Genomic DNA, 13,931 nt, shown 5'->3' with positions numbered 1-13,931 from the left:
ATAATAGAGTTACTCAGGAATCGTTTCAGCCCTAGTTTAGATGAAGATAGAACACATTGCAGCACAGATTAAAGTCTCAGTAACATCTGATTGATGAAGATCTTTAACTCTAATTTCCACCTCTAATGCTGCAATCTTCTGATGATGGAGAAAAAAAATAAACATCCTGAACTGAACAAGCTGAGAGTTTGACATCTTCAGTGAGTAACTTGCCTTCATCCAACATATTATTATTATTTTAATAACCTAGATCTTATCTGCTGTCTTTAAACAAAACCAGTAAGTGGTGTGGATCATGATTTTCACATATAATCATGTACAGGATGACTGTGATAGTCAGTGTGTTCACTTTGTTTTCAAAAGATAAAATGTTTTTATTATTTAGTACAAACTTTCATTTTCAGGTCCACATGAGATCATTTGCCATAATCATCAGGTCATAAAAGGTCATTGTACATCAGGTCATTGTACTCATTGTACAATCCCATTGTTATCCATTTTCTATACAGAAAAAAACAACTTTGACGAACAGTAAGAGATTTTATATATTTTAGGATTTAGTATATACTGTATTGTACCTTATGTTTTTGCCATTTCTCCATCCACTTTATTAGGAACACCTACACATTCCTGCAGTTCTCTAATCAGTCTCTAATCCTGCAGCAGCAGCAGCTCAGTGTACAAACTGAAGTAATTTATACTGACGTACGTGTCCTTTAGTGACATGTTTTTGTATTGCGTAGGAAACCCTTCCACAATCCCACTAAGGAATGTGTCCTAGTTTGCACGGGTTAGTCTAAAAACACAAGATCAACTATCAGAGTTGGTCTTACCTTGAAAGCAGGTTTCCTTCAAAGTCCTCTCTGTCTTCTAACAAAGGATCCTCTTCAAGTTCTTCTACCTAATCTATTGTTTGATTCTTTAGTTGAAGGAGTCAGACTTAGACCTTCTTGTCTTTTCATTGTCCTCACAATGGGAGGCCTTGTTTTTATTAAAAGCAGTGTAATACAGATAAATGTGTGTAATATATGTAAAATAAGTAAAATTACAAATTAAATTTAAATTTTACAATTAAAACAAAAAAAATTACAAATAAAATAAAACCCCCTCTAGGGGTCAGTCGCAACAGAATGGGCAAATAAGAGATTACAATTCACAATCTTTTATTCACTAGAAGACAAGGATTTAGGCTTCAGGGGAGGACAAGGCCAAAATAACAAACAAAACAATCTTCCTCAAAATACCTCTTTCTTACTTAAAACAAAATGAAAGAAAATAAAATAGAATCATTTCTTACCTAACTCCCTAAAAAAAAACAACATAATAAAGATATTCAAAATAAATGACGTCGATCCCCCTACATACCTTGTCACAATATTTTGGTACGCGTTGAATAAAAGTCTATTGTAAAAATGCTAACAAGTCAAAATCAGAGTCCGTAATCATAGTCAGTATCAGGCGTGGGTCAGGCACGAACAAATCTATCAATTGAAATAATAAACACAACAAAACTCACAGGCTCGACACACACTGAACACAAACTTACAATCTTTTTCTCTCTCTATGACAATCAACAATAAACTAAATGGATTAACACTTAGGGGATATACTATAATTTTTTTTTTTGTCTATAAATGCAAACAAAGTAATCACAATGGCACCAAAAGCCTCAATCCGTCCTTTTAATATTTAATTAATTGAATGTAAAAATTTCTATTCCCATACAGGTTTGAATCGCATTGATACAGAATATAAAGGCTTCTTTTCCATACAGGTTGCCATATTTTAGCTGCTGGTTGTCAGACAGCAGTTGAGCTCCGTGAAATTGTGTTGCTGGACTTAAACACAGATGTGTAATTGTGGAATTGAATCTCTTATCCTCCGCTGTTGTATAAAAATGTAATTTTTTGCTGCTCCCAGTGTTCAGTGATGTGTGACTGTGTGTTATTTTATGTGTTGCATTAGATATAAAGAATCTGTGTGGACTCTTCAGTAATTTTTCTAAGAGACTTTCTGATGGGAGAAAGAGGAAACTTAGGTGCTGCTGTTTTACAGAGTCTATATAGACGTGGACTTTCATTTGGATAAATTTAGAGAAGAAAGAATTTAAATGTAAACAGATTAACGCTTCAGCCTTCAGCAGGTTTGTAAAGTGAAGTGTTCTGTTCTTCTTCCAAAGACCTGAGCTGAAATCTACAGGGTCTGTACTGAAGTGTTGGTGAAACAGAATCCACATGTTTACTGAGGACAGAACATCTGGGTTTATAGAGACGTTGGAGTTGGATGTCTGGACTGATGTCTTCAGAGGTGAGTGGCTCTCGTCCCCACACCAGTCCAAATCATAACCGTATAAATACAAATTTAGATTCTGAATGTTTTCTGATGAATAATTGCACATGACTGACATAAAGAAGGATCCATGGGGGTAATGAGTGATTAAAGATGATAAACTTAAATTCATATTCTGTAGAGAAATCTGTCTACCATGTGACCCTCTCAGTATTTCAGGGGAAATTTTAGATTTTATTTCCTTTTTAAAATGTACATAATTTGTGATGCAGGTTTCTAGAAGTGAAGGATCAGTACGGAGTCTGAGTTTACCGTACACCAACTCGAGGAGACAGATAATCATTGCGGCACCAATCTCTGATTTATTTCTGTGTAAAATCCATTTTTTAAAGATTTCTTCTTCATCCTCTATTAGCTTTTTAAGTCTTGTTTTTTTCCCATGGACTGGAGTGCTTGCCCCATAAAATCCCCGTTTATCTGAGTTTATCCAGCTTCCCCCTCTCGCCATTGGAAGCTTCTCTAAAAGAAATTCAGGATTTTCGCTGAGACTCAAATCTAAAGTCATTAGTGTGGTGATAAAGGACCTAAAGTTTCTTATAGACTCTGAAATCATTGTTGCTATAAAGTATGTAGTAAACCAAGCTTCTTTACAGGGATCTAAATGTCCGTGTGTATAGATGCCCTGTAAAGTATCTCTGGCGTAGTGAGCATACTCAACATACACATCATTCAAATCCTTATTATTCTCTTTACAGCTCCTGATTCCTTCACGCATGTCTTCGTATCTGTACTTCTTGCACTGATCTTCAATAACTGATCTTATTTCATCTGCATTTTCTGTTCTAATGAGCTGTTTTCCTACAAGAAATACATAAAATTTATTTGGATACAGTTTATAAATCCAGCGGTTTATCATGATGTATTTGGGATCCTTTTCACCAACCCTTGCGTAGTGTGTGATCAAATTCCGGATGTCGTCACTACTCTGAAGTATATAGCAGTTGTCTAAAACACAATTAATATCATCCTCTTGGGAAAGTAAATTAAATTCTTTCCAGATGTAGTCTTTACCCCCCCATTCTAATTGTAAATCATGTATAATGATATGCTTGTACATATCTGGAAACTTATCTTTATATTTTATTATGGATACTTTATTTTCTTTACTATTAGAAAAAATACTCCAAGCTAAAGCCTCGATGTCATCACTGTGCTGTTTCCTAAAGTCTTCAGACACAAATCTAGCAGGCTTTTTTGGACAAGAATTTCCTAATTGTTCCTGAAGACTTTGTTGATCCTTATCCATTTCCTTCATGCTGTTGGCAGACTTAATTTTATGATCTTTCTTTCTGGTCTCCTTGGTGCTGTGGTTCAGGGCTCTGTTTGGAGCTTGATGGTCTTCAAATTCTGAAAAGGAATGAAATGAGACAATTACACAATATTCACGAACAGGGCGACTGTGATAGTCAGTGTGTTCACTTGGTTTTCAAAAGTTAAAATGTATTTATTATTTAGTGTAAACTTTCATTTTCAGGTCCACACGAGATCATTTGCCATAATCATCAGGTCATAAAAACTTATAAAAACTCATAAAAACTTATGTTCCTGACTGCAGTCAGTTTGATGCACGTTCATTATTCTAAATGCTTCTAGTTTTCTTATAAAACACTGCGATTACATTGCAATTGATGATTCTTACTGATGATTCTTATATCTTCAGATATTGAGGTTTATGTAAATGTTATGAAATGTTTTCATATTTTAAATGAAGTCAGTGATGCATTTACTGTGATATGTGATACATTTTCATAGAAATTGTCTTAACGCTGAGATGGGAAAAATGTGTCCAATGACATTTACACTATTCATTACTTTTTTCAAAATTGTCCCTTTTAAATTTGATGCATTCAGAATGTGTCTTAGTTTAGGTCAAAATCGATCGTAATAAAAATTGTGAATTTATCTCATTACATAAATGAACAAGGTAAGCTTTAAAGGTTTTGTTGTTGTTGTTGTTAATGCGAGCGTTTTACATGCTGTATATTAGACATATTATAAATTAGCATGTGCGAGGCTAGCTTCAGCACCCCGAAAACATGGAGTAAGAATCGTTGTTATTCTAAAAATTTTGTTTTTCTTTTACAAGGTTAAATAAAGTCCAAAACATACTCTGTAGTTTGTGGTTTAAAATGTATGCGTTAAGGATGAAAATGAAAACATTTTCGGAGTATTTTATTCCAGCGAGTCGCCGCCACTGTGGAGTAACACAGGACCTGAGTGACTTGTCCATAGTCATAAAGAGAAGTAGCGCCGGTTACAATGTTCTTCCGCAAGTCACAGAATAACAAAACCCCTGGAATTTAGGGAATGCCGTGCAGGAATCACAAGGTGACGTATTTGATATGAATGTGACTCCGAAGTCACTCTTGGGCGGGGTTGGATTACCGAAGTATTGTATTGTAGTAAGATTCATTATGGAAGTAACGAAAGTGAAGTGACATACGGCTAAATTTAACCCAATGTGCACACACACAGCAGTACACACACACACACACACACACAGCAGTGAACACACAGCAGTGAACACACACATACAGCAGTGAACACACACCGTGAACAGTTTGCTCAAGGGTACCTCAGTCGTGGCCAGCGCGAGACTCGAACCCACAACCTTAGGGTTAGGAGCCAAACTCTCTAACCATTAAGCCACGACTGCCCCTTTATTTTAATGACTTAAATTTCTGACCCATTTGGGGTTAAATTCATTTTTTTCATCATTTTTACCTGACAGTTGGGTTAAAATCACAACCCAGCATGCTGAGTTAAACATGATAACCCAACTAGCCAAAATAACCCAAATTCGGTTGTTTTTAACCCAGCAGTTTTTAGAGTGTAGAAATTGTCCCCTGTTCCTTCTGTGATAGCCATTCTGAAGACACGGATCATATCTTTTCTTCATGCTATTTCTCCTCTATATCAACTTAAGGCTGGCTGATAGAAAGAAAGGTGACTGCTGATAGTTTTATTTTTTCTTTACATCAGATCTTATTTGGAAAACCCAAAGACTGCTGTGTTCATTCTTATTTCCTTAATAATATTGCTATTCTAGCAAACTATTTCATCCATAAATGTAGATTCTTTAAATCCCCCCTACTTACTATCTTAAAAAAATTACTTGAAATGTTTTAAGCCCTTAATAACATGAGAGGTCAGAGTGCTAAGAAGCTGCTGGTTCAGTTTGTTGAGTTCAGGTCCCGGTTAGCGTTAGGAACATATTTATGTATGTAATATTGCGTTGTCTCTTCCTGCTCGTCTACTAAACAGAAATGAAAATGGATCATACATACCCGAGGAAACTTTTGTACAATTCTGGACGTTTCTGAGAGCACGTCTCTGTTCGTCAGATGCTACGCTGCTACGGATCGTCTTCAAGATTTCATTAAACCTCTCTACAAAGTGAGTGATGTGAGTCTCCACTCCCTCGTTGTCTTTTATAGAGAATACAGGTGTGGATGTCATAGCATTAAATAGCATAAAATGTGATCAAACTGGTTCTGGGTCTATTGCTCTGTATTGTCACGTCACTCTACAGGTATCTACACAAACTTAAGATAGGATTTCCAGACGTGTTTTTTTTAATCGAATACAAAAGTATATAAACAACAAAGGGCAAATAATCATTCTACAAGAGTAAATAGCAGAAGTGACAGGTTTAACACAGAATAAGTAATATATTATTTAGAAAAGAATAAATAAATAGATAGATAGATAGATAGATAGATAGATAGATAGATAGATAGATAGATAGATAGATAGATAGATAGATAGACATAAATTAACTTAAATAGAGTGCAAAAGAAAAGAAAAAACCCCCAAAAAGAATTAAGGGCTGAATCACAATAAAGTAAATGATCTCAAAAGACATGAGTTTACAGTTTTTCTTGATATCTAAGACACATTTCTTGAAAGCTTCTCTCCTTTTCTCTAAACTGTGAACACAAAACCCAATTCTCAAGCTACATTCACAAAACCTCAGACTCTCCTCACAAAACCAAACTTTCACCTCAAAACAGTTCAATCTGTGCTCAAAACTGAACTATGTTGTCAAATCGTGCCCCGAGTCAATCAAAATTAAAATCACTATGGAGCAGTCACTAAACACTACGTAGAAAATAGAAAACACAATGCTCAGGACATGAAGCTGGAGAAATAAATGTTTATTGTTCACTGTAGACTAAATGCGTGTAGCAAAACAAAAAGAAACCTGTGCATTTAGCACTTGTACAAAAAGACAACACAGAAATCTTGTGCATTTACACGTAGCACTTGTAAAAACAAACAGAAATCTTATGAGTTTGCCACTTGTGTACAGTACAGTAAGCCCATGTAAAAATAAAGTACAGATATACACAAATCAGTGCATTACTCAGCCACAGCATCATGTCTCCGTACTGGGTCAGGCCACAGGACTTCATCCACATCACAAGCCACATTTTGTCTGGCCAGGCAACGGGGGAAAAACCCCTGGCATGCCGTATCCAGGCTTGGCATGCCTCCACACCTACTGTATGTCACCACAGGCAAGTTTCATGGCTTGCAGGAGATGTACCCTGGTGTAAGGTTAGCGTTCATATACCTTCCACTGCCATGAGGAGAAGAATTCCTCAATGGGGTTTAGGAAAGAGGAGTACGGTGGAAGGCAAAGATTGATAAAACCTTGGTTCATATTGAACCACTCTCTAACCTGGAGGGCTCTGTGAAAACTCACATTGTCCCAAACAACAACATAGATGGGATGCTCATCCTGCTGCCCTAACAGAGCATCTCACATGTGATTGAGGAAAATGAGGAGCTGGTGAGTGTTGTAGGGCCCCAGGTTGGCATGATGTTGGACAACCCCATGATTGCTGATGGCAGCACATAATGTGACATTGCCACCACGCTGCCCAGGAACACCAACAATGGCCCGATGGCCAATCACATTAAACTTCGTCCATGTACACGTATTCATGGGGTCTTTCCATTGCATCCAGTTGAAGAACCGTCTGTAGAAATAGATATAGTTTTGTGAGTGATTTGTGAGTGATTTAGGCCACTACAGTAAATCACTACTTAGAGTAATGAACATGTGTCTGGATATATGCCAACCTGTACATACTGGAATCTTTGCTCTTTGACTCTGTCTGAGTTGCGATCAAAGGGCACTCTGTATAGCTGTTTCATGCGCAGTCTGTTGCGCTTGAGGACACGATCAACAGTAGAGAGGCTGACACTGTTGATACCCTCAAAATGTACCTCGTATGGTCCTCAATGATCTTCTGCTGAATTTCACTCAGTTTAATGGCATCGTTCTCACAGAGCATATCAACAATTAGGGTCTCTTGGTGTGGGGAGAACATACCTGTCCTCCCACCCCCAGGTGGCAGTCTTTCAAAAAGAGAACATGGAGTTACAAAAAATATAGATGGAACACTAGGCCTACAGACAGTTAGACCAACCTCCATTACAATACTACAGTACATTGGTACGGTGATGTACTGAAACATATATTTACTTACAGTATACTGTGCTACAGTATATAGTTTGTCATACAGTAATTGCTGTCAACATTTACATACTGTACTATAATGTCAAAAAAGGTAATTACCTCTTCTCTTCTCTAAATCTTCTCTTCTCTTCTCTAAATCTTCGGATTATGGTGGACACAGTGACTCTACTGATGTTTGGTTGTACCCTGTGTCCAGCCTCCCTCATGCTCATACCATGGACAAGAACATGGTCAATCACAGTAGCTCTGATTTAATCAGATATTACTGTTCTTTGTCTTCACTGACCACCTCGACCTCCTCTCACATGAACTCTTCATCTCACACGAACTCTTCCTGTCACACAAACTCTTCCTCTCACACGAAATCTTCCTCTCACACAAACTCTTCGTCTCACACGAACTCTTCATCTCACACGAACTCTTCCTCTCACACGAACTCTTCCTCTCAGACTTCTATCCATTGTAGGGTCTTGCAAACCAGTGCTCTCTGTTCCCTCACATTATTAGCCACAAGTGTGATCACTTTTGAGTTTTTGTATTCGGTGACACTTGTGCTTTAATTGTGTTTGACTTTTGTCACCTGTGCTCACTATTATGCAGCACGGGTGCATCACAATGAAAATGTGTTGGCAAGTTGTGTCTAAACAGGTGAAAAATGCTTATGGTTTTGCCAAAAGAGTGATTGGTTCAATCAGTGGGTTCAGGCAACTGAGCATTTGGTTCAGACAAAAGGGTTTAGTGTTTAGCAATTGAGAAAAACTGTAAAATCATCACTAAACTCTGATTCAATACCAGGAAGTTCATCATCTTGGTGTTTTTATTGTTATGGTGCATTAATGCCACCAGCTGGTAAGTGCTGTGTATCAGGATGTTGTTAGACCATACAAATGTACAAACAGTTCTTATGTTCTTGTAATTAACTTGGTCCCTTTGAGAAATGTCCTGAATTTTTCCTTATAATATTTATTAGGTCATTGGAATTTCCTACTAGGTTTTACATCCATTTACAAACTTTATTAATTATCAATGAATATTTGTAAAATAGGTATTAAATGACATATAACCCAGTTATTTATAAGATGTTACATGTTACAGAGATGTTATAACATGTTACAGTGATGTGTTCCTAATAAATCATAATTAATGCAGGTAGTTATTAAAACCATTTATTACTTGTTAGTTAACTCGTTTTGTGAGGACCTTCATGTCATGTAAGGTTCAATTTCCTTCTCAACAGAAAAAGAAACCAAAAGCACAGAGACTGATAACACAGATGACTGTTTACTGTCGTCAGGAACAGCAAAGTCAAAAGGGAGCCTTTACTTTATGTCCACTTTCATGCATCTTTTTATTCTTTTCACTTCATTCACTGACGTGTGCTTGCAGTCTGGTGTCATACATACTGTAATACATAAATAGTATTAACTCTAAAATATCTCCATGGACAAGTCTTCTAAGGAATAAGCGCTCTTGTGTTTATCACCACGATAACCAAGGCCCTGCTGAACAACGACATTAATCACAATGTCTATGACCTGTCGCTTCTTCAGTACTTCATCTCCATGGTTTTCTGTCAGTAGATTACTGACATCTCCCTTGTTTGGGACTCTCTCTCTCTCTCTCTGTGGATTTTACTCCTTTCATGCTCAGCTATTCTTTTTAACATCTAATTATTATGATATTTGTTGCTGTTAGCACTACAGCTCTTTTCTCCCTGCTCCCTTCCTACTTATATAAAAGAATGTGAATACTTTACATAAATACTACTGGATCCTGCAGAGCTCCTGAGGGCCACTGACTGTCTTGAAATGACCGGTAAAAACCGTCATCATGTATTTCAGCCAGATTGTGTCTGAGACCCAAACACTATTAGAAGGCTGTTCCATAACTGAGGCTCTAAGAAAAAGCTCTGCCTCCTGCTGAAGACTTTGCTTAAATTATTTAACAATTTGTGTTGTGTGTAATTTCATGCTGCTCCTGGTGTTCTGTGATGATTACCATCCTCTAAAGAGAAGGTGAGTGTGAGGAAACACTGCTGAAATCGTGTTCTTATTTGTGGGTCATTCAGTCTGCTGAAACCATCGTCAGTGTCTGAGAAGATTCCTGCTCAACATCCTTAACAGAGACGCATCTAAACTGTACAACACATTTAGCAGAAAGACTGTAGACCTCATGACATTTGTACCCAGTGTTCTCAAATCTGTTGTGTCTTCAGCATGTGCTTGCTGTCATTCAGTAATCACGGCCCATTAGATATCAAGGTCTTGTACTTCCAGCTTTTCCCGTTAGGGGTCACTATATCAACATCCTCTACAAACTAACATCATGTCCTCTTTTAACACAAAAATAATCATTTAAATCTAGATGAGTTTAGAAGGATTTATTTCCAGGGGAAACAGGAGACTAATTCTGCAGACAGACACCAATAGTGAAGAAAAAAAAAAGCACTTAAACAGGAGGAAAAACTCGAAAGATAAACAGTGAGGAGTCACTTTAACCCACAGCCACTTAAGTGTTTAAAACTTAAAACCCTTCTAATTTAATAATCACAATACCATGAAGGATTTGTGAATATTTCAAAAATTCACTTGAGCAAAATGACAGGAAAAATAATGTAAATGAAAATAAATCACTACAAGCTGAAAACCTCCAACACTCAGCAGTTATTACACTTAATGTAAACTTTATAGAGAACTTAACAGTGGACGTTGTCTCAAAGCAGCTAAACACATCATAAACATGATGCACAAACATTAATATAAAACTAAATCTCAAGGTTGACATTAGACATTTAAACATGTTTGTATTTATCCCTAATGAACGAGCCTCATGTAACGTGGTGAGGAAAAACTCCTAGCTGGAAGTGAAGAAAACTTGTGTTGTCTTTAGATGCTCAATCAAGGTGAAGGCTTTTTGACATCAAGTTTTTTCCACCTTCATCCCTTACAACATGAATCGGTGTTTAATTTATTAAAATCCTGTGAAACTGAATAACCTTGTTTACATGTTCCTATAGTTAAACCTTCCTCCAATAAATTAACAGTATGAACTACAGTCCTGATTGCAGTACAGTAATTTTGTATTGAACACAATTTACAATCTGAAAGAATTAATAAAACAAACGACATTAAACTGAAGTGTATTAAACACTCCTATGTTAAGACTTAACACACTGCTCAGACATGTGGAACTCACCTGACCGTGACCTGGTGTAGACCTGCACTACACCTGTAATGATCCTCGAACATCTAAAGATTTACACGAGCTATCTACATGCACATCTCACATCTGTTCTTTATGTAATGAGGATGTAGACATTACTGGCCATGACATTACCGGCCATGACACACAACCACAAAAAACACCAATAATAAAGTTCTCTAGTAGAAAAAAAAGCCAAACCGTGTCGAATTTACGAATTTTTATTACAACATTTTTGTACAAGTAAAGCTTCTACTTCAGCTCCTTCACAGCCAGACCTGAGAGAGAGACAGAGAGAGACACAATGATTAAGACCAAGTCTTCCTCCCAGCTGCAGTTGATCCTCAGTTCATTAGTCAGATGGTGATTGTGTTCAGGATTATTAACAAATTAAAACAGCATTACAGAAACGTCAGAGTTACTTCACAGTACAACGAGTGATTTTATCCCCAGACGTGTTTAAGTGTAAATGTTGGTGAACCGGTGGAACTGAAGCTTCTATAAAAGCAGAAATTCAGCACTTGGTTCGTCTTTTGCTCTCGCAAGCGTGTAAATGCACCGTGGGCACCGCTCAGGCTCAGGGTGTTTGGACATCTTGCGCAAGTTAATTTAATACCCCCCACACACATCCAGTGGGGCTCATGTGCTGCTCTGAGCAGGTCAGAAGATACACAGCAGTGCACAATGCTGTTAAACTGATGAGTCTGCTGTGGAATCAGTGGCATTGTTTAAATATCCATGAGTATGTGAGGGATTTCACATGAGAATGTATGTGTGAGAGGGAGTAGGCGAGAGAGGGGTTACACTGCTGGGCCCCTGAGAAAGGCCCCTAACCTTCAACTGCAAAACAATATAAATAATGCATCTTGCTGTGGATGAAGGTGAGTGTTACCTGGTGGCAGAGACTGTTTGAGCTTCTCAGCCTTCTCCTTGTCTGTGATGACGAGTGTGTACAGATATCTGCTGCAGCGCACCTTAAACTTCACATTGTCCTTGTTCTTCTTGATCTTAACAGCTACACACATTGTACAGCAGATGGAACTCAGTGATGAACGAGATGAAAAGCATGACTCATTTTATCATTAAATGTCCTAATTAGAAACTCACATTTCGCATCTTTCCTCCTGGCCGTCAGCAGAAAATCTTTAATTTCTTCTATTTTGCGTGGCTTTAAAATGAAGAAACACATTGTTATTTCCCACCCTGAGGGTAATTTCCCACCAGTGTATATTTGTCTTACACCACGTCATGTTTACTGATCTGTTGTCTGTTAAAGCAGATAAACAATTTCCTCAGCAGTCCATCATCTCAAGATAAAACAATGTTAATGTAAACTCCAGGGCTGAATGAGAAATCTGAGGGATTTTTTTACACCTGGTCACTTCCTGCGTTTTCTGTGATCCGATAGCTACCCGATGGTAAAAAGACCAGGTCTAAAAAGATGAAACTGGACAGGTGTAAATGAATGTGGTTGTTCAAGCCACATACGTCAGCTCTATACTCCTCCCAAACGGAAGAACGTCACTTGCAGGTGACTCACGTGTCGTGCATCGCTCCAGAAACATAACATGGACAGGATTTTGGGCGGGATTAAAACGATCGGATCGATATCAGATTCGCCGAGACGCGTTTATGTGGCCTGATGTAAATGGGACAGTTTTAACACATGATGTAAACGGGTGTAAAAAGGCCCAAAGGTTCAGCATGTGACTGGTACACAGCACTCGTACTGGAGACTCCTTCACCTCACACACACACACACACTACACAAATCTAACCACTTGTAATCAGTGTGTAGCCCATCAGAAGGGCAATAGAACAGGCTGTAGCCAATCAGAAGGGCAATAGAACAGGCTGTAGCCAATCAAAACACAGCATTCAGACATTATCACTGGTTAGTCATCAAGCTAACAATGAAGTTTAATGAAGTGACCAACAAAATATCCAAACACAATCTAAACTTAGACGTTATAAACATCGTTATAAACAGTAAACACGTTTGTGTTATCAGTAAACAAACTAGCATGTTGCTAACTGCTAACATTTCTTTTTCTGTCATAAACACAAAAGATGACTTATTTTAAAACATGTTATATATAATAAATAAATCAGTATATTTATATAATAACAGTAATAACATTAATATAACAGTTATATAAATAATCAAGTCTCCTCACCATTGTCTCTCCTGTGAAACCTGCGGCAGATAAACATGTCATTAAACACGATATAAATGACCATCACACACACAGAGACCCCTTGTGTGTAATATAAACACTAATCCTGTACACATCACAGCTCATATGCACGTTATTACACTTTATAACGCAGATGTTTAAAGATTAGTTTATAGCGTTTCAGCGCGAATACTTACACAGCCGATGCGCGAGGAGGCGAAAGGGGCGTGACTTCCGCTTCCGCGGTATTTATAAGACGCTTACGGCGGCGCACGAGAGACAATTTAAAACGTAAACGAGAAAAACAAGCGCCGCCTCGCGGTGCCGTTAGATAACTACACACTGAACAACTGAGTCGATACCGGAAAATGATTCGATTATATAACTCACTGATTCATTCAAACGATTAATTTATCTGTTTCTTTACGTTTTAATGCATGTAGATCAGTTTAACATTATAAAAATCGTAATTTGGACATTATAACAATCTATAATTATATAAAATTATAAATGGAAGTATATATTTCCACAACGTTTTCTAGCGTTTCTCTCAGAAACAGATGACATACAATTAAAAGGACCTTCATTTATCAACAGAAGAGATCCTGTAAGTCATCTTGTCCTGTATCAAACACACGTCTCTCTCGTCATCTTGTCCTGTATCAAACACGTCTCTCTCCATCTTGTCCTGTATCAAACACACGTCTCTCTCGTCA

General features: G+C 37.5%; 2 protein-coding genes across 2 annotated transcripts; both read right to left on the bottom strand.

Moving 5' to 3' along the window:
• Window positions 1–1,668: 1,668 nt before the first annotated feature.
• On the bottom strand, window positions 1,669–5,808 carry LOC113646151. Its single transcript, XM_027152196.2, has 2 exons — window positions 5,637–5,808; window positions 1,669–3,696 (listed from the first exon to the last, which is right to left on the bottom strand). Exons 1-2 carry the CDS (start codon window positions 5,806–5,808, stop codon window positions 1,694–1,696), a joined length of 2,175 nt encoding a protein of 724 aa, XP_027007997.2. The 3' UTR covers window positions 1,669–1,693.
• A 5,435-nt stretch (window positions 5,809–11,243) lies between these two features.
• Window positions 11,244–13,526, bottom strand: rpl38 (ribosomal protein L38). Its single transcript, XM_027152277.2, has 5 exons — window positions 13,413–13,526; window positions 13,216–13,235; window positions 12,146–12,206; window positions 11,931–12,053; window positions 11,244–11,316 (listed from the first exon to the last, which is right to left on the bottom strand). The coding sequence occupies exons 2-5, from the start codon at window positions 13,216–13,218 to the stop codon at window positions 11,291–11,293; spliced, it is 213 nt and encodes a 70-aa protein (XP_027008078.1). The 5' UTR covers window positions 13,219–13,235; window positions 13,413–13,526; the 3' UTR covers window positions 11,244–11,290.
• Between the last annotated feature and the right edge of the window lie 405 nt (window positions 13,527–13,931).

Source organism: Tachysurus fulvidraco, chromosome 8 (genome assembly GCF_022655615.1).
Source record: "Tachysurus fulvidraco isolate hzauxx_2018 chromosome 8, HZAU_PFXX_2.0, whole genome shotgun sequence".
Lineage (NCBI taxonomy): Eukaryota > Metazoa > Chordata > Actinopteri > Siluriformes > Bagridae > Tachysurus > Tachysurus fulvidraco.
The sequence above is the reverse complement of the archived record's forward strand: the minus strand, read 5'-3'. Positions and strand labels throughout refer to the sequence as shown.

Bases quoted from the DNA above. Each gene is read 5' to 3' on its own strand.
- LOC113646151 (XM_027152196.2), bottom strand. From the start codon at position 5,808: ATGACATCCACACCTGTATTCTCTATAAAAGACAACGAGGGAGTGGAG. The intron at 3,697-5,636 runs GTATGTATGATC...ATTCCTTTTCAG, and splicing joins TTGTACAAAAGTTTCCTCGG to AATTTGAAGACCATCAAGCT.
- rpl38 (XM_027152277.2), bottom strand. The intron at 12,054-12,145 runs GTGAGTTTCTAA...CAATGTGTGTAG, and splicing joins CAGGAGGAAAGATGCGAAAT to CTGTTAAGATCAAGAAGAAC. The intron at 11,317-11,930 runs GTAACACTCACC...TCTCTCTCTCAG, and splicing joins CAAACAGTCTCTGCCACCAG to GTCTGGCTGTGAAGGAGCTG.